Genomic DNA, 19,643 nt, shown 5'->3' with positions numbered 1-19,643 from the left:
GCGCTTTATAGCACTTGACTACAAAGACAAAAAAAGGTAGGGAAAAAAATAGCATGGCACTATTTCTTTTTTTTTTTTTTCCCTTCAGTATTTTTACTTTTTTTGCTCTTTATTTTTTATTTATTTATTTTTTACTTTACAATACTGTACTGGTTTTGCCATACATTGACATGAATCTGCCACAGGTGCACATGAGTTCCCAACCCTGAACCCCCCTCCCACTACCCTCCCCATATCATCTCTCTGGGTCATCCCAGTGCACCAGCCCCAAGCATCCTGTATCCTGTATCGAACCTAGACTGGCAATTCGCTTCTTACATCATAGTATACATGTTTCAATGCCATTCTCCCAAATCATCCCACCCTCTCCTTCTCCCACAGAGTCCAAAAGTCTGTTCTATACATCTGTGTCTCTTTTGCTGTCTCGCATATAGGGTTATCATTACCATCTTTCTAAATTCCATATATATGCATTAATATACTGTATTGGTGTTTTTCTTTCTGGCTTACTTCACTCTGTATAATCGGCTCCAGTTTCATCCACCTCATTAGAACTGATTCAAATGTATTCTTTTTAATGTCTGAGTAATACTCCATTGTGTATACGTACCACAGCTTTCTTATCCATTAGTCTGCTGATGGACATCTAGGTTGCTTCCATGTCCTGGCTAGGCACTATTTCTTAAGAACACACATGAAGCACAAAGACAGCTACTGGAGAAAATGAAGACAATGGAATAGGAGGAAAATTAAAAGAGTAAAGCCTTCAGAAGGTAAGAAGGGATTCATAGATTCAGTGTCCACTCACCACATGCCACGCAGACCTTGCGTGTACCAAGTAAATTTGAACCCCAGTTCTGGTCTCAAAGGACTCAATCTAGTGCATAGAGGAAACAAACTAATCAACAGTCACTATCACACAAGGGTGAAAACACTAAATTTAGAGAAGAACTCTTCTTACTATTGCTATTCTTTCAGTTTGTAAGTAATCTGAGTTCATGTGGCAGCTTATAAAAATTACAGCATTGATCACATCCTGCCTCATAGGTCTTACTTTGCCCTATTGCCCTGTTAAGTTGTAAACTCCCTTGTAGTAAGCACATACACGAGTTGCGACCTATTGAAAGTGAATAGGATAAGACCACAGATATTCAATCTGTGGAGAAATAAAAAATGCTAACTAGTAACTCAACAGATGCTTTAGAGGTTGACATAGCATTTATACCTATATAAATCTATATTTAAATATATAATCGTGTCCAACTCTTTGTGACCCCAAGGACTGTAGCCTGCCACGCTCCTCTGTCCATAGGATTTCCCAGGCAAGAATACTGGAGTGGGTTGCCATTTCCTTCTCCAGGGGATCTTCCTGACCCAAGGATTGAACCCAGGTCTCCCGCATTGCAGGCAGATTCTACCGACTGAGTTACCAGGGAAGACAGAGAGGTAGATAACCAAGTGCTATTATATGTGTTATCATGGATTGTAAGGAGAATTGGCGATATAAAGAATTCCCTGGGACACAAAAATAGTTTCACTTATTTCACCTGCCTTAGCCTGGGCTTCCCTGGTGGCTCAGATGGTAAAGCATCTGCCTACAATGAGGGAGACCTGGGTTCAATTTCTGGGTTGGGAAGATCCCCTGGAGAAGGAAATGGCAACCCACTCCAGTATTCTTGCCTGGAAAATCCCATGGACGGAGGAACCTGTTAGGCTACAGTCCTTGGGGTTGCAAAGAGTCGGACGTGACTGAGTGACTTCACTTTCACTTTCATCTTCCTTAATGGTAAATAAAAGTTTAAAATATACCAATGTTCCATTTTTTTCCTCTCTCACTCATAACTCTCATAATCCTTTCACTGAAATTGTTTTCTGTAAGGTTACCATGACTTAACTGCCCAACAAATGGCTTTCCAGAAGTTCTTCAGTATTTCTGGTATTAACACATCCTCACTTCTCCATTCCTAAGCACCCTCTTGGTTTTCTTTTATATCCTAAATGATTTCTCGATTTTATAGGCTCTTTTTCCTCCTGTCTCCTAATGGGGCTTCTCCATATCTCTATTCTGACTCTCTGCTGCTGCTTTTGGCAGTCTCATGTATTTCCAGTTTCCTTTTTTCTTTTCAGCCTTGCTGTGCAGCCTGCGGGACCTTAGTTCTCCCTGCAGTGGAAGCTTGGAGTCTTAACCATGGGACCACCGGCAAAGTCTCACTTGGTTGCCTGAGTAGTCTCAGGACTTCTCAAAGCTTCACCCAGAGCAAGTAATTTGAACAGAAAAAGGGAGGGGGAAGAACACTTAAGGTTGAACCTATAGTCTTTTTATAACCTACTCTCCAAAGTGACATCCCCTCACTTCTGCTCTATTCTATTTACTAAAAGCAAATCACTAAGTCAAGCCCTTACTCAAGGGATAGGGGAATGAAACTCCATCACTTAAGGCTTCAGTGGATTTGTGGGCATACGACTCTTTTAACCACTACAATACCACGGAAAGATCAACTTTCCTAAAGTCTAATTCATTACTAATTCCTCTTCTTCCCTGACACTAGTTCAAAAACCTTGTATCCGTATGGTTTCTCCAAAATATAAAACTTCAGCTTGACAATTAATCCCTTAAGATACCCACTCTAGCCTCATCTCCTCTTTCTCCCCTCTGCACATCCCTACTCCAGCCACTTACTACTTCCAAACACCACCATCTTCTTTTACCTGAATTCCTGCTGTTCCCTTGGCCTGGAAGTCAGGCTCTTGACTTGAATTCAGATGACACAACATATGGCAGTCCCCATGTTCTTTTCAGAATACTAGGAGACACAGTACATGAAGCCTAAAGTAACAGCTCATTATCGTGTTAAGATGAATTCCAATTCTAAATTCCATTTAGAATTCCAGATTCTAAAACAGGCAAGTGGGAATTGGTGCCAAAGGTTTAGAACATTTTTCCTACAAGTTTTTGGTTAAAGATAAAACGAGACATAATACTGTAAATTAACTGTATTTCAATAATTTTATTTTTTTTTAAGACAAAGTCAGTATCAGAGATCAGCAGAACTCCCCTTTTTTCAGCTTTGGCAATAGGGAAGGAGCATTTTCCTTGAAAGCAACCGACATGGAAAGCATCCCACTCCCATCCTTTCATATCAAAATTTTCATAGCTTTTTAAGAAACATATTTGATTTATAATAGTGTTAGTTTCAGGTGTACAACACAGCGATTCAGCTAATTTCTTTATCAGTAAATGTTTGCTGCTTATCTATTTTATGTACAGTATTTTGTACTTAATCTTTTTAATTAAATTTTTTATTTTGTATTGGAGTATAGCCAATTAACAATGTTGTGAGTTTCAGGTGGACAGCAGATGGACTCAGCCATACATACACATGTTATCTGTAGCTCTTTGCAAAATGAGCTATCCTGACTATCCATCAAAAAGCTCCTAAAAAAAACCCTCTGGTTTACCTCCGTGGTGAAAGGCCATATGGCTGTAAAAACAAACAAAAAAAGAGGCAAAGCCCTAAGTACTGACTTGGACAACCTCTAAGATACCTTAAGAGAAACGGGCAACGTACAGAACAATGGGCATAGAGCCTACTACTTGTCTTAAAAAAGAAAAAAAAACTAAACTGAAGCCCAACCATCCATAAAGAGAAAAAAGTGTAAGTATTTCCTAAACACACGTAGACGGAGAAGGCAATGGCAACCCACTCCAGTACTCTGGCCTGGAAAATCTCTTGGACGGAGGAGCCTCATAGGCTGCAGTCCATGGGGTCGCGAAGAGTCGGACACGGCTGAGCGACTTCACTTTCACGCATTGGAGAAGGAAATGGCAACCCACTTCAGTGTTCTTGCCTGGAGAATCCCAGGGATGGGGGAGGCTGTTGGGCTGCCGTCTATGGGGTCGCAGAGTCGGACACAACTGAAGTGATTTAGCAGCAGCAAACATACGTAGACCATCCCTGGAAAGCTCCAGGAGAAACAGGTAGCCAGTGGTCTCCTGTGGGGCCGCGGGGAGGAAGAGGGGCCTTCTCCCGTTCTGCAGTCTGCACCGTTACCTGCTCTTGCTCTTACCTCCCGCCTCTGTGAAACTCGAAGCTCAGGAGACCGGCCTCGGCTCACCGTTCGGGCCCCACACCGCTTAACGACTCGCACGGTGTTTCCCGTGCACGAAACCTTCAGGCGGGGAAGGGCCTGTGCCTGGGGAGCCGCGGGGGTTCGCCCCAGGTCACCCGCCAGGTAGGTGGTGGAGCCAGATTTCCCACGCCCCGTGCCTCCTGCTCCCAAGTCGAGGGTCCACCCACAGCGGGCCTTCTTTTCCGCTTCAGGGCGCTCGCCCGCTTTCGCGGAAGAGTGAGAGCCAGGCGTTGCCAGGCTGCTCCCCGCGCCTCACAGACACCGGGGGCTGAAGAAACTTGAGAGGCATCTATGCCCCTCGCCGTAGCGACTCAGATCGCAGAGGGGGAGCCTACCTCAGTTTGCTCGAGCCCGCCAATCCCTGACGCCGCGACGCCGAAGCGCCGGACCCCGCGCTCCCGGAAGTGACGCGAGCGTCCGGTTCCCGCCTCCCAGCTTCCGGCTACGGGCCTGAGTCCGCGCGTGCGCACGGAGAGCGAGCTCCCGGGTCGGCACGCGAGTCTCCACGCGGTGAAGGCGACATGGAGGCTTCGGCTTCTATCCCGCCGTCAGCCTCAACCGAGACTTCAGCTTCGAGTCCGGAGACCCCGGCCGGCCCGGAGCAGCTGGACGAAGAGCAGGTAAGTGGCCCCCGGGCGGGGAGTTTGGAAGCGGGGCGGCCGAGGCCTTGTGAGTCGCGGATTCCGAGGGCGGGCTCCGCGCCGGTGTGGACGCCTTCTGGGCTTAGGGTCGCTCGTTCGCAGTGTCCTCCACTTTCCCGCTGCCTTAAACAGCCGGCTAGACGCCCGCCTCCTCCAGCCCTGCGGCCTGGCTCTCTTGAGTTGATTTTTTTTTTTTTTAATGGCCGCTCCGCGCGGCTCTCGGGGTTCTAGTTCCCCGACTAGGGATGAAACCCATGCCATCTGCAGTGTGAGCTCAGAGTCCTAACCGCCGGACCGCCAGGAGAGTCCCGTACCTTGAATTGGATTTCAGTATACCTTGGGGCCCTGGAGTGAGGCCCACCTGGCTCTGCTTCCCTGCCGTTTGCCTTTTTTGCTTTTGTTTCTGACAATTCATAAACCTCTCAGTTGATTGCAAATAATTAGCGCGGAACATAGAGTAGCCTCCAAGGAGAAGTCCTGGGAGGAGGCGTCGCAGCACAAACAGCAGTCCGGCAGCTGGTCTCTTAACAAGGCCGAGAGGGAAGCAGGCTCCTACTGAAACAAGGCCTCCGGCAGTATCCGTCTGAAACAGCTCTCGGCAGCGAGGAGACGTCACGTCCCTCGGCTCCAGAGTCTCTTTTTGAGGAGTGGTGGTAAACAACGCACCTGCCAGTGCAGGAGACGTAAGAGACGCAGGGTTTGATCTCTGGGTGGGGAAGATCCCCTGGAGAAGGAAATAGAAACCCACTCCAATATTCTTTCCTGGAGAATCCCATGGACAGAGGAGCCTGGTGAGTCCATGGGGTTCCAAAGAGTCAGACACCACTGAAGAGACTTAGCACACAGTTATTACAGGGGAGTGGGTCATGGCTCTATCAGTTGCTCCTTCTATTCCACACACATTGCCCATCAAATTTCTCATCTAAAGTAACACTCTCAGTTTATCACTCTGAGACACTTGCAGTCTTAGCACAGGCTTTTAAAAAATATTTATTTGACAGATCCCGGTCTTAGTGGCCTCATGTGGAAACTCTTGGTTGCTGCATGTGGATCTAGCTCCCTGACCAGGGTTGGAACCCAGGCCCCTGCGTTGGAAGCACAGAGTCTTAGCCACTGGACCACCAGGGAAATTGCTAGCATATGTCTTAAAGCAACTGATACGAAGTTCCTGCTGGCCACTGTGACTCCATTTTGAACTGCCTCGCAGAGTTTTTGTTGTTCCATTGCTAAGTCGTGTCCAACCAGAGCATGCCAGGCTCCTCTGTCCCACTATCTCCTGGAGTTTATGTCCATTGAGTCAGTGATGCTATCCAACCATCTCATCCTCTGCTGTCTCCTTCTCTGAGTTTAACATTGCTTAAATGTTTTAAGTTTTTCACAAGATGAGTAGGTATCAGAACACAAAAGAAATCACCTTATAACAGCAATAGAGTGGGGAAAGAGAAAGGGGAATGTCTCTAAAACAGGCCCAGATTATACCTTGAAAACCACACGACTGGTTTGACTCCTTCTGGGTATTCTAAAGAAATGTCCTACCAAGTTTTCCCTTTCAGTTCAGTCACTCAGTCATGTCCGATTCTTTGCGACCCCATGAACCGCAGCACGCCAGGCCTTGCTGTCCACCGCCAACTCCCAGAGTTTACTCAAACTCATGTCCATTGAGTCGGTGATGCCATCCAACTATCTCATCCTCTGTCGTCCCCTTCTCCTGCCTTCGATTTTTTCCAGCATCGCGGTCTTTTCCAGTGAGTCAGTTCTTGGCATCAGGTGGCCAAAGTATTGGAGTTTCAGCTTCAGCATCAGTCCTTCCAATGAATATTGAGGACTGATATCCTTTAAGATGGACTGGTTTTCACTTTAACATTCTGATTAGGCTTTGTTAGAAATAAAGCTGCAAATTAGAAAGCTTTATTTTTCATTAATTTTTATTGGAGTATAGTTGCTTTACAGCGTTGTATTAGTTTCAGCTGTACAGGAAGATGAATAAGCTGTATGTATACACATACCCCCTGCAGTTTGGCCAAGTCACTTGATCCTTGGTAACTTCCTCAGATTTAAAAATGGGCTCTGCTCTCCAGGATCGGAGAAGGTGCTGCAAACAAAGCAAGGGGGCCAGGCGGGCCTGGCGCATGATAGGCACTCAGAAAATGTGAGATGCAGATGTGTTGTGCTTTTATGGGGTTTGCTGCCTTCATTGTTGAGTGCAGGGGAAGCCTGCTCCCGCTTAATGTTTTGCTTTGGCCTTGCGGGGACCTGTGCCTCCTGCAGTGGAAACGCAGTCTTAACCACTGGACTTCAGGTGGCTGCATTCCTCTGATTACACATTGCACAATCTTGATGAGTATGGTTGTGGAGATTACCTGCGAGAACAGAAATTGAGCAGGGGCAAATTCTGGGGAGGGGCTAGATTTTGAATTTTGCTAAATTCAATTGAAATTTGACTTGTTTATCTCCACTTTGCAGGTTAAGAAGGCAGTGGAGGCTCTGTTGGCACATTCCAGATCCAGGAAAAACGCGAATGGATTGCTTCTGAATGAGAATGAAAATTTCTTTTTAATGGTGGTATTATGGAAAATTCCAAGTAAAGAACTGAGGGTCAGATTGTAAGTTCTTGTTTCCTACTTTTGCTGTTCTTAACTGCTTGGCTGTTTCGTGGAACTTTAACAACTGTCAACTTAGTTTTTGGTGGAAACTTTGCAAACTCAAAATATCTGATTTGAAAACCATCGGATTTAGACCTGCTTAAATTTTCTAAAAATTCCGTCAGTTTTCTGAATGGTTGGTGGATGATTTGACCAAAGCCAGATTCAGTTCTGTTGAATCTGAAAACCTGGTTTTTGAGAGGACAAAGGTTAGAATAAATGAAGCAGCTTTTGTATTTTCATAGAATCTGTTATCTTCCCATGTCTAACTAGTTCCAAGCTAAAATTACTGAGGCGCTAAACTCATTCCTATATACAGAGATTATTAAAAATTTGACAGTGAATTCCTTACAGAAAAGAAACCCATGAAGATTACACATTCTTATTACTATAACTCTTAGGTCAAAGATGCCAGACTTAGCAAATAAAAATACAGGGGAATTTTTTTTGTTAGTGTAAGTAGGTCTCATGTAGCATGGGGACATAATTAAAAAATGATTCAGGTTTAACTGGGTGTCCTGTATTCTGTCTGGTAACCTTCCTCTCTGTGGAATCCTTCATTTCCAAAGCTAGATCTGTTATAGAAAGCAAGATGCAGGATAGCTTTTCTTTCCCCCGTAAGAGTGGAGGATAGGGGTTACGAATAACTACAATTAGACATGTTATCCCCAGATGTCCAATGGCTAGGGCCTCACCTTCTAATACAGCGGGGGACAAGTTCGATCCCTGATTGGGGAGCTGGGATCCCTCATGCCTCTTGGCCAAAAACAAAAAACAGAAACATTGTAACAAAGTCAATGAAGCCATCTAAAAACTTTTTTTTTTTTTTTTTAAGAATGATTACAAACTAGGAAGACCCCTTTAACCCTCAGACTCTTAACTCATCGCCATGAGCAGCCCTAGCCATGTTGTTTTAGTTACTGCTTCACATGTCCGGGTGTGTTCTTTGTTTATTCCACACTTTTGCCCTCACATTGTCCAGGTTATTTTCCCAACCACTCAGCTCTTGTGATTTCTGCCACTTGCCATCTCATTGTCCAAGTCCTGCTGCTGAGGCTTGCTTTCCTCTTAAACTAAGGACATGTTTCCTCAGGACACATAGACCTAGCGCCCAAGCTAAGCCTTTTTTTCCCTTTTTGAGACAGCATAGCGCATGTTTGCTGGTCCCTGTGGGTTTGCTCCGGTTTCTGTTTCAGCTCATAAGAGTTATGATTATGGAGCCCAGAGGTTTCTGCAAGGTGGTGTTCTGAACTGCAACTGCCCTTATGAAACTGGATTATTCTAGCACTTCATAGTGCTATATATACCAAACATATAAAATAATGATCAGACTTCCCTAGCGGGCCACTGGGTAGGATTCCACCTTCCAATGCAGGAGGCATAGGTTTGAACCCTGAAGGAACTAAAATGCCATGTGTGTTGTGGCCAAATTATAGTACATTTGTACTATTTTGAGTGTCCTTGATATATTTTAACTCTTAACCGCATCCCAAATGTTAATGCTATTTCAGTCTGTGGATATTTGTGGTGATTTAGTATTTGAATCTTAACTTTTCTGTGCCATTGAAAACTGTGTGTGTGTGCTGTGCTCAGTAGCTTATTTGTTTAAAAACCATGAATAAAGTTTATTGAAATGACTGGATTTATTGTGTATTCTGTGGAATATAAACGTATATATGATCTGTTAAAATGCTTTATTCTTTGGTGTGTCTCATGTATTTTGCAGGTCTTTGCCTCATGGTATTCGATCAGATTTAGCAGACGTGTGTTTATTTACCAAAGATGAACCAAATCTAAGCTCTGAACAGACAGAACATTATTATAAGAAGCTTCTAAACAAGCATGGGATCAAAACCATTTCTCAGGTAGGGAGCAGGTTAATATTTTCAAGACAACTACAGTTGAAGTGACAAGAGGGTCTTCCCTGGTGGTCCGGTGGTAAAGATCCTGTGCTTCCACTGCAGGGGCCCTGGGTTTGAGCCCTGGTCAGGAAACTAAGATCCCTCATGCCTTCTGGCTCTGCCCTGCGCCTGCTCCTGACCCCTACCCCCCGCCGCCCCCCCCACCACCACCAAAAAAAAAAAGATTTCAGTTGAAGTGACAAGTAATAATTACCTATTTCATGTTCCTCTCCTGGGAATTTAGTTTTTAACTTAATTTTCCCTTTTAAATTCTCATTGGCTTTGGGTAGGGCATATTCCCTCTAGCTTGTAACGAATGAGCTGTTGAGGTTGGTTGGCCTAAGAGCTCTACATGTGCGTCAGCGATGTTTCTGTCTTGAAGATTTTACAGAAGGTTGCTCTGTTAAATTGCTCCTTTCTCCTTCGGGGTGTCCTGGGTTTGCCTCCGGCTCGGCACCTCTCGCCGGTTCTGTCGTTGGCGGTGCAGTTTCTTTAGCCAAGGGTCCCGCTCATTCCTCTGTGTCCCCAGCAGTCAGCCTAGTGCCTGCGCTGTTTCAGGCACATTCGTGTCTACTCAGCTGTGACTCCAGGGCATCTTAGAATCTAAACACAAATTGTCCCTGTATTTCTTCTTCTTGTCCAGGTTCTTAGTGTTTTTGTGTTTTTATACTTCTCTTTTTTTTCCCCCTGCTTTCTTTCTCCTTTTTCTTTTTTATTGAAGTATAGTTGGTTTACAGTGTCGTTTTGTATCTGTTGATCCCAGACTCCTAATTTGCCCCTCCCCCTCCCCTCTCCCCTTTGGTAACCAGAAGTTTGTTTGCTGTGTCACTGAGTTTGTTACTATTTTGTATATTCATGTTTTTACATTTTCTTAAATTGTCTAGATTATTCCTCTCCGAACTTTAAAAAAGGAATATAAAGCCTATGAAGCCAAGCTCCGCCTCTTGGGTAGTTTTGACTTCTTCATTACAGATGCCAGAATCAGGCGGCTCTTGCCCTCACATCTGGGGAGGCATTTCTACAACAGAAAGAAGTAAGTTTCTCAGCAGTGACTGGACTTGAGTAACGTGATGTTTATGGCTGTTATGTGCTGCAGTAAAGAGCCATTGTGTTGTTCTAGGGTTCCAGTATCTGTAAACCTTCAGTCCAAGACTTTATCTAGAGAGATCAACGACTGCATTGGGGGAACTGTCTTAAACATCTCTAAGAGCGGCTCTTGCAGGTAGGTAAAAGGCGTGAAGGTGTGCCTCTGTTTAATTTTATCTTTAGTAATGGTTTTATTGGGGTTGCAGAGTCAAACACAACTCAGTGACTGAACAACAGCGGGGGCTGTTTAAACATTTATAAGATGGTGTTAATGAAATCAGATTCTTCAGATAAACTAAGATTTATTCCTTAGGAGTATTCAGTTCTCTAGAACGGTGCTGCCCCCTAGAACTTTCCCCAGTGCTGGAGACAGTCTGTGGCTGTGCAGTCTCACAGGAGAATGAGCCACGCGTGGCTGCTGAGCTTGTGATGTGGCTGCTGCAGCTGAAGAACCTAATTTCCAACTTCACTTGTTTTTAGCTGAATTTAAAAAGGCATGTCTGCTGACTTTTACTGTATTGGATAGGGCATCTCCAGATGTTCCAGTAAACAGGAGAATAAGACCAATGCTTAGGGAATGTTAGTAGTTCTGGGTTTCTGTGTTGACCAGCATCATTTGTCCCTTAAAGTCAAGGCCTACTTCAGTCTTGCTTTTTCTTGAGAAGTGAGTTCTGCATCTCCCCTGTTTCACCAGCCCGTCTTATATCTCGGCATGGTCTCATGGAGCTTCTCTTTCCTGGAATGCTGAGCTGGGTGGAATCCCCACACCCACCAAAGACCTCTTAGGACAGTGACTGCATCCCAGCCTTCAGGTGGACAGATAGCAGCTCAGCCTTTTTCTTTCTTTTTTTCTTTAAATTAGACTGAAAAGCAGGTTGAGTTTGAGTGCTTGAAGGGAGGGTTAAGTTTGAGTTGTGTGGAGGAACATAATTCAACATCATTTCATAAAACACGTAATCTGATGACTGGGACATCTGTGGTATAGGGATGAGCGGCTGCCAGTAGGGCAGGGCTGTAGAGCCTTTCCACCCAGAGATACCCCAGAAGCCCATGTGGACCCAGTGGTCACATCCATAACAAAACAGGATGTCTTGGCTCTGCTCACCAGGGAGACCAGCCCTCCGCAGTGTCTCCGGACAAGTTAGGGCAGGGTATGGCTGGGGAGACTGGTGGACTCTGGTGTTATCTTCTGCCTGCTGGTGGGAACCGTCCTTCTTGGGTGAGTTAAGCAGCTAAGTAGAGTTGATGGTTAGGCCTGGACCCCCCACTCTATATATTATAGGCTGACATAAAAGTAGTGCTTGATGGGAATCAGTTAGCTTGAGGGTCAGAGGCCTGGTTCAGGGTGTGCTTGCAGGTCAGTGCCAGTGGGCACACAGAATGGGCGAGCCCCTTCTTTGGCTTGAGAGGAGTGGGATCACCAGCCCGTGTCACCCTCATCCTGCAGATACCCCACCAACAGCCAACCTGCCTATCAGCTCCCCTGGTAGGGAGAGTGGGAGCTGGTAGGACCAGGGGACCTGGTGGCTGAGCTGTGGGTACTTCTGGGCTCTCCGCTGGCCCGTGGGTGCCCTCTGCTTCAGTTGAGGAGATAGTTTTGCTCTTGGCCAGAAGCTGTTCCACAAGCAGCTGATGCTGCCTCAGGGCAGAGGGGCTATAAAGATAGCAAGTGGTCCTCCTGGGAGTGGGTCCTTTGCAGAACAGCCACTGTTGGGGGTTATCACCCTCAGCAAAGCTTGAGGGCTGGCCTGGGGACCTGTGTTCTCCAGAAGGCAGGTGGAATTCCCTGTGGCCCTCCCCACTGACCCTCCCAGCCTCACACAATTATGTGCCAGCTCCTCAGTCCCTTCTTATTTTGATGGTGGGGGTATAGTTACTTCACAAAGTTGTGCTAGTTTCTGCTGTACAGTGAAGCGAATCGGCCATACATATACACGACCCCCTCCCTCCTGGATTTCCCTCCCATCTAGGTCACAAGAGAACAGCGCTAATCACCTCTTGATATTTCAGGAGGGGGGTATTTCTGCTAGAACAGGAAAGATGATCATCTTCTCTTAAACTAAATGAAGGGCCTGAAGATCTTAGTGTTTCTGCCCTAAAAAAATGTTTCAGTTGTGCACTTCTGGTTGTCACATACCAGCCTACGCTTTATTTTGAGAAGCAAATTACATTTTCACATCTCTGTCGGATGCTTTTCCAGCACTATCCGGATCGGTCACACGGGGATGCCGATTGAGCACATCGTTGAAAATGTCGTTGCTGTTGCAAAAAGGCTCTCGCAGAAACTGCCGGAGGTACAGTCTCGCAGACGTCTCGCAGTCAGTCCTTCATATAAAAGAAGCAAAACCCGCAAGGGTAACGTTGCTCTTCTCTCTGTTTCAGAAGTGGGAGAGCGTGAAGCTCTTGTTCGTGAAGACTGAGCGGTCGGTTTCCCTCCCTGTCTTCTCTTCCTTTGTCAGCAGTCAGGGTGAAGCCAAGGGACTCCGCACACGAGACCTGTTGAAAAAGGTTAGTAGACGTTCATATCCTGGACAGGCTTCATCATGTCTGTAAGCACAGCCCAAGAAGAGAGAACAGAGGTTCACAAGAGCCTGCAGGAGAGGCTGAGAGGAAGAGGAAACCCAAAATCTAGGCTGTTGAGTACTTGGTTATTCGTGCGCAAAATGTAAGACTGCTTGAGGCTGACATGCCTCTTGGTTCTGGCTTGTGGGTTTTAAATACTGCTGGTACTATTGTAAAAAGTGGCAGGAGAGAAAGTGGACCCTTTTGTTATTGGTGAGACCAGTCTCCTAGTTGATTCAGTCTTTCTCTAGCCGTGTTCATCCGTGTGTCCAGTGAGTGTCTTGTTTGTTTGTTTGTTTGTTTACATGCCCGAACAACAATGTCCCGTATATAAGTTAAACTACACACATCCTCCTGTATACTTTAAATCATCTTTAGGTTATAATACTGAATGCAGTGTGAATGCTATGTAAAGAGTTGCCAGAGTGCAGCAAATTTAAGTTTTGCTGTTTTGAACTTTGGGGATCCCCCGCCTGAATATTTTTGATTCACATCTGGTTGAGTCTGTAGGTATGGAACCCTGCATGTATGGAAGACCAGCTATTTCACAACATATACTATACAGTTCCGAATTATTCGTAACTCAGCCTATAGACAGAGTTGACTTCCACACAGCCGGTGACCACATACTTACATACCCAGATTCTGGATAGAATTCACCACATAAAATGCATCTTTAGCTGTGGCTTTGAGACAAAGTGGAGTTGGGTTTCAAGTGGTGGCAGTGGGGCTCGTTTGCTTGGATCTTGTGCAAGTCTAGGCCCTTTCAGGAGCTGACGAAAGACCTGACTACACGTGCTAAGAAGATTCCACTCTTAAAATTACGCTTGGTTCTTTTTGGAGGTATCAAAGAAAAGCCGAAAGAAGAAAGAAAGAGCTCTTAAAAGACAGCAGGAGAAGAAAGAAAAGAAGCTTCTGAAGCAGGCTAGAAAGGCCAAACCTGCCCCAACCACAGATGCAGTGGCCCCCAAAACTGGGGATGTTCCAGCCCAGGACCCTGCACCCCAGGAGGAGACCGGTGGGGTGAGCACCCTGCCTAAAGCACAAGACGATTCTGAAGATGAAATCCCATTGCTGGTGCCATTGAAGGAAACTCCAGCTGCAGGAAGCGCCAAGGTATTTTCATTAATCTTGGTGCCTGTTGTGGATGGGTTCTGGGGCCCACGTGTGCCAGTAGGCACTGCTGAGGGACAGGGAGTGCTATACCTGGGAGGCAGCTCTTGTAGAAATTTGTGAAGTAAGGGATGAAAAATGCCAGGGTGAGCCCCAAGAACCTCTGACTGACTCTGCCCCCCTCAAATATTGGAGTGACCTGTAGTCAGCCAGTGCTTTCTTCATGTACCTTGGAATCATGGGAGACTCAGCCATATTAATAATGCTAATAATTAACCATGTTGCCTGTGGTTTTGAAGAGCAGACTCAGTTTGCGAAGGTGAGTCCTCAGTCACCACATAATTCATCTCAGAAAACTTACTTGAGGGGAAACTTGGGTGCTGGGTCCTGCCTCTGACACCTTTGCAAACACTTGGCCCTGCGTGGCTCTTAACGGAGGTCTGACTTCATGGGTTTCAGAGGAGGTGGTTTAAAGGAACTGAGTTTTTTTATTTTGGGGTGCTTTGTTAATGTTTTCACTCAGAGTATCCATCCAGCCATTGGGGAGAGACCTCAGAGGGGAGCAGTGGGTCCTTTTTAAGAGATTGGAGGGTGGCCCTCACCACGTGTCTGGGAGACTCACAGCCTCTCTGGGCATAGCCCGTCAGGGTCGTCCCATGGCTGTCCCTGCAGTTTACCTATTATGTATTTTTTTGGAACAGTAATCCTTAAAATCTGCAACAGAATTATACTTTTCCTCTGTTAGTGAAAATATTCCTTTTAAAGTATCCCCAAAGTGCTAATTGAGATTTTTAAAATATATTTGAAATGAATGTTGATAATTAGTATGTTTACTACAAGCAGTATAATTGTTTATAGAAGTAAGCTGTATTTGTTTCAATGTGACTGGAAGGTGATATGCTGGAGGGGAAAGCATCACTGCCGGGGTGATATGATTCAAGAGTATTCAAGTGTCGGCAGTTCCCTGGAGGTCCAGTGGTTGGACTCAGCGCTTTCACTGCCATGGTCCCGGGTTCGATCCCCAGTCGGGGAACTAAGATCCCACAAGCTGTGCAGCATGGTTGGAAAAGAGTGTAGAAGTGTGTATGCCTTTTGAACCACCTAGGAAATTTGGGGAAAGATAAGAAAGTTTCATCATGTTTTTAATGTTTTTCAAAATTTCCATCTGTTGTTTTACATTGTCAGAAACAAAGTCCTGTTGATAGTTTTGTCTATATTGTTTGTCTATGTGGGACACAGTCCATTACTGGAATGTTGTCCTCGGATCATCTAGGGTGCTTGGAAAATCCAGGTGTCCCAGCCTGGAGTACAGGCCCTGCTTTTTTCTAACACGCCCCACAGTTGGTTTTAACTGGGTAACTGGCCAGCCAACCTGGTTTTCAGCAGGTAACCCAGTGCCCTAACCCACATATAGGGAATTTACTCCTGGGGGTGAAGAAGAGTCAGGATGAGGTCACAGGTCTCCCTGCTGTGCTCCCAGCGTGTGCTTCCCGGAGCCCTTAGCCCCAGCCATAGGAAAAGATGGTTTTCCACTGATTGCACCAAGAAGATGGAGGGTCCTTTCTACAGTCGTTAATAATGAAATGCAGCTGCCTTTCAAAATGTTTGCAAGGCAGAAGGAAAAAGCCGTTCCTAACTCTTTGTGCTGCAGTGTGCCTTTTAGGGGTTCCCTAAATTTTAGGAACAGAAGCTCTTTGGGTTACATTGTCAGTAGTCTGGCCCATATTCACCCACCTTTTTCTTTTTCTTAGATACAAAAAGCTGCCACAGGAAAGAAGTCTCTGAAAAAGAGTCCTGGTCCCAACACAGCTCATGGGAAGAAGAGAAAGGCCTCCCCAGCCCTGGAGACCCCAGTAGCTGCAGAGCCCAAGACCCCAGGGAAAGGCCCAGGGAAGAAGGCCAGAGTCAAAGAAGAGGTGGAGAAAGAAAGAAACTCTTCCCTGGGGAAAAAAGACCTAAGACAGACTCCCAAAAAGCCAGAGGCCAAGTTCTTCACCACTGCTAGTAACTCTGTGAAAAAAGCCCCCCGTACCCTGACACGGCGACCCAAAAAACCCAAAGTACCCCAGTCAGCCTAAAATCAGACTCAACCAGCAGGAAACCCAGCCATCCGAAGAGCTTGTAAAAAAAAATACCTGGGTTCTGACTCTGACCCCTGCTGCGACCTCAGAGTGAGGCCTACCTAGACTTCAATATACTTTTTAATACTTCCACAAGTAACTCTGATACATATTCATGGATATAAAAGAACCAGTAGTTGAAAGTAAGTCCATTTATTTTGTTCTTCTGTGTATTTGCTAATATAATAGAGGGAAAATACAGTGCTTCTTCGTGGTTGTGTTTATTATTATTAAAGTGTCACATTTGTTTCCTGATACACTGTTGGCATTCCAAATCTTGCTGGTGTTTTACTTGAATGCCTATGAAATAATTATTTTCTTCATCTGCTTTCAACCATTTGTTCACTTGACAGCTCCATCACAGTAATTTGTGCAGACGTATCCAGAGCTTGTCTGCAGGCCACTGGTGGACTTACATGCGAATCAGCCATGGAACTGGTGACCAACTCCAGTTTCATGGCCCCCATGCTGAGATGGATCCTGGAAAAGACCCTTGAATCAGAAATAGAATAATTGATTCCATGGCCCAAGGTTCCAGATCACTGAATTAGCATGCATTTGATGAGGGAAATTAACTATCATCAATTAGAGAAGCCCTGGATCTAATCCTGCACATTGGAGGCAAGAAAATACTTATTTCCCATAGCCTTTCCTTATTCCTCCAGATTACTCCTCACCCTACATGGATTTACTTTCCTAGGGGAGGAAGCTCAGGAGAAAAGACTAAAACTTCAGGTCATGGTCAAACATACCTGAGGCAGTAAACTGACTTTGCAGGTACTCCCACTGAATTTGAACTGGAGTGTGCGTCTCTAGTAGTAAGTGATATAGTCACTAGCACAGGAAGGACACACTGAGGCGTGCTTTCAAAGATCATGTCATTGATTAATAGAACGACTAAAGGAATAAGAGCTTTAGGTGGTTCTCCAGGTTTTTAAGTCATGAAAGCTTTTGAAACACAAAGTTTCTCACTCCATTGTCCTTTTAGACTGTTTAAAGTGAGTATACTACGTTTAATGTAGGGGTTTACCATAACTGATTTGTTTACCATAGAAACTAGGTTCTATGGGAAGGTGTATTTAAGACTATAAACCTAAATTCAAAAATAAAAAGGCAATCCAATATTTTAAATGAGCAAAGGGTCACAATGGACATTAGCCCCAAAGAGATACACAAATGACCAACAAGCACTTGAAAAGATGATCATTAGTCAACAGGAAAATGCTAATCAAAACCACAACAAGATATACCACTTGACCCAAAAAGACAAGAGGGATATGAAGAAATTGGAATGCATTGCAAATGGGAGTATGAAATGGTGCAGCTGCTTTGGAAAACAGTCTGGCCATTTTTTGAAAAAGCATAAGACAGAGTTAACACATCCATTCCTTTGTATACACCCAAGGACGTTAAGAACATAGGTTCACAGAAAGATTTGTACTTGGAATGTTTATAGCAGCATTATCATAATAGAGAAGAAGTAAAAACAACCCAGTGTCCGTCAGCTGATGAATGGATAAACAAAACGTAATATGTCCATTCAATGGAATATTATTAAACCACAAAAAGGAATGACTTACTGATACAGTCCGCAACATGGATGGACCTTGAAAATACTATGACCTGTTAACCTCCAAGTCCGAACTTTCAAGGTGGGAATGTGTGTTTGCATGTGCAGTCACGGAAGGTGGCTCACGTGTCTGGCATATATTGTCACGTGTGCATCTTCTGTGAGGAGTGCTTTTACGTACTGTACAGTACTGTATAGAGTACAGTAGTAGGGTATCTTTATTTCAAACCCAGGGTGTCTGGAAGCAAGAGGGTGGATAGAATTGAATCTAGCAAAGAACCAGAACCTGTGCCAACAACATCAGGGGTGAGTGAAATCGCAGCTCGCCCTCCATCTCCTACTGTTGGTGATCCTTCAATGCTACTATCTTCTCCCTCCTCCATCAGGCACTCTTCCTGCCTGTTCACTCGATGCCAGCTGTCGTACTGTCCTAGGTCCTGTATCATAAGATTAAAAATATTTTTCCTTGATTTTTGTGTTTGCTTTTAATGCACTATTTGAAAAGTTTTGTAAACCTATCACACTACAGCACTGTATCAGTTCAGGTCAATCGCTCAGTCGTGTCTGACTCTGCAACCCCATGGATTGCAGCACGCCAGGCCTCCCTGTCCATCACCAACTCCCAGAGCTTGCTCAAGCTCACGTCCATCAAGTCAGTGATGCCATCCAGCCATGTCATCCTCTGTCGTCCCCTTCTTCTGCCTTCAATCTTTCCCAGCATCAGGGTCTTTTCCAACGAGTCAGTTCTTTGCATCAGGTGGCCAAAGTATCAGAGCTCCAGCTTCAGTGTCAGTCCTTCCAATGAATATTCAGGACTGATCTCCTTTAGGATGGACTGGCTGGATCTCCTTGCAGTCCGAGGGACTCCCAAGAGTCTTCTCCAACACCACAGTTCAAAAGCATCAATTCTTTGATGCTCAGCTTTCTTTATAGTCCAACTCTCACATCCATACATGACTACTGGAAAAACCATAGCCTGGACTAACAGACCTTTGTCAGGAAAGTAATGCCGTGCATGCACAAGTCCTTTTGAAGGAGATGGCCATTACAGTCATTACCCCGACCATAGTTTGGCCTCAGGCCAAACAACAGGGAGGTAACAGCCCCGCCCATTGGAATAAGACCCAGCTTCCCCAACAGTCAGTCTCTCCTATCAGGAATCTTCCATAAGCCCCTTATCTATCAGAGGGCAGACAGAATGAAAACTACAATCACAGAAAACTAACCAAACTGATCACATGGACCACAGCCTTATCTAACTCAGTGAAACTATGAGCCATGCCATGTAGGGCCACCCAAGAAGGATGGGTCATGATGGAGAGTTTTGACAAAACATGGTCCACTGGAGAAGGGTATGGCAAACCAGCATTCTTGCCTTGAGAACCCCATGAACAGGATGAAAAGGCAAAGATAGGACACTGAAAGATGAATTCCCCAGGTTGGTAGGTGCCCAATATGACACTGGAGAAGAACGGAGAAGTAACTCCAGAAAGAATGAAGAGATGGAGCCAAAGTGAAAACAATGCCCAGCTGTGGATGTGACTGGTGACGAGAGTAAAAGTCTGATGTTGTAAAGAACAGTCTTGCATAGGAGCCTGGAATGCTAGGTCCATGAATCAAGGTAAATTGGAAGTGGTCAAACAGTACTATATAGCTGATTGCATTAGCTGGGTACCTAACTAACTTCGTTGGACTTTACGAAATTGCTCTTGAAATGGAGTTTGTATGTAGGGGACTTAACGGTATTAAGTAAAAGGAGCCAGACACAATGACCATCTATTGTAAGGTTTCATTTATATAAAATATCCAGAATAGGTAAAGCCATAGAGACAAAAAGTAGATCAGTGGTTGCCTGGTTCAGAGGGAGGGAGGGGATG

The 19,643-nt window shown here is 45.1% G+C and overlaps 1 protein-coding gene across 1 annotated transcript; it reads left to right on the top strand.

Annotated features, from left to right (window-relative positions):
• On the top strand, window positions 4,571–16,455 carry RSL1D1 (ribosomal L1 domain containing 1). Its single transcript, XM_018040471.1, has 9 exons — window positions 4,571–4,751; window positions 7,236–7,375; window positions 9,141–9,279; window positions 10,200–10,348; window positions 10,436–10,537; window positions 12,602–12,695; window positions 12,784–12,909; window positions 13,807–14,079; window positions 15,828–16,455. Exons 1-9 carry the CDS (start codon window positions 4,653–4,655, stop codon window positions 16,152–16,154), a joined length of 1,449 nt encoding a protein of 482 aa, XP_017895960.1. The 5' UTR covers window positions 4,571–4,652; the 3' UTR covers window positions 16,155–16,455.

The sequence above is a fragment of the Capra hircus genome, chromosome 25 (genome assembly GCF_001704415.2).
Source record: "Capra hircus breed San Clemente chromosome 25, ASM170441v1, whole genome shotgun sequence".
Lineage (NCBI taxonomy): Eukaryota > Metazoa > Chordata > Mammalia > Artiodactyla > Bovidae > Capra > Capra hircus.
The sequence above is the reverse complement of the archived record's forward strand: the minus strand, read 5'-3'. Positions and strand labels throughout refer to the sequence as shown.

Excerpts from the sequence above, each read along its gene's own strand:
- RSL1D1 (XM_018040471.1), top strand. The coding sequence starts at position 4,653 with ATGGAGGCTTCGGCTTCTATCCCGCCGTCAGCCTCAACCGAGACTTCA. Across the intron at positions 9,280-10,199 it reads GGATCAAAACCATTTCTCAG|ATTATTCCTCTCCGAACTTT; the intron begins GTAGGGAGCAGG and ends TAAATTGTCTAG. Across the intron at positions 14,080-15,827 it reads CAGCTGCAGGAAGCGCCAAG|ATACAAAAAGCTGCCACAGG; the intron begins GTATTTTCATTA and ends TCTTTTTCTTAG.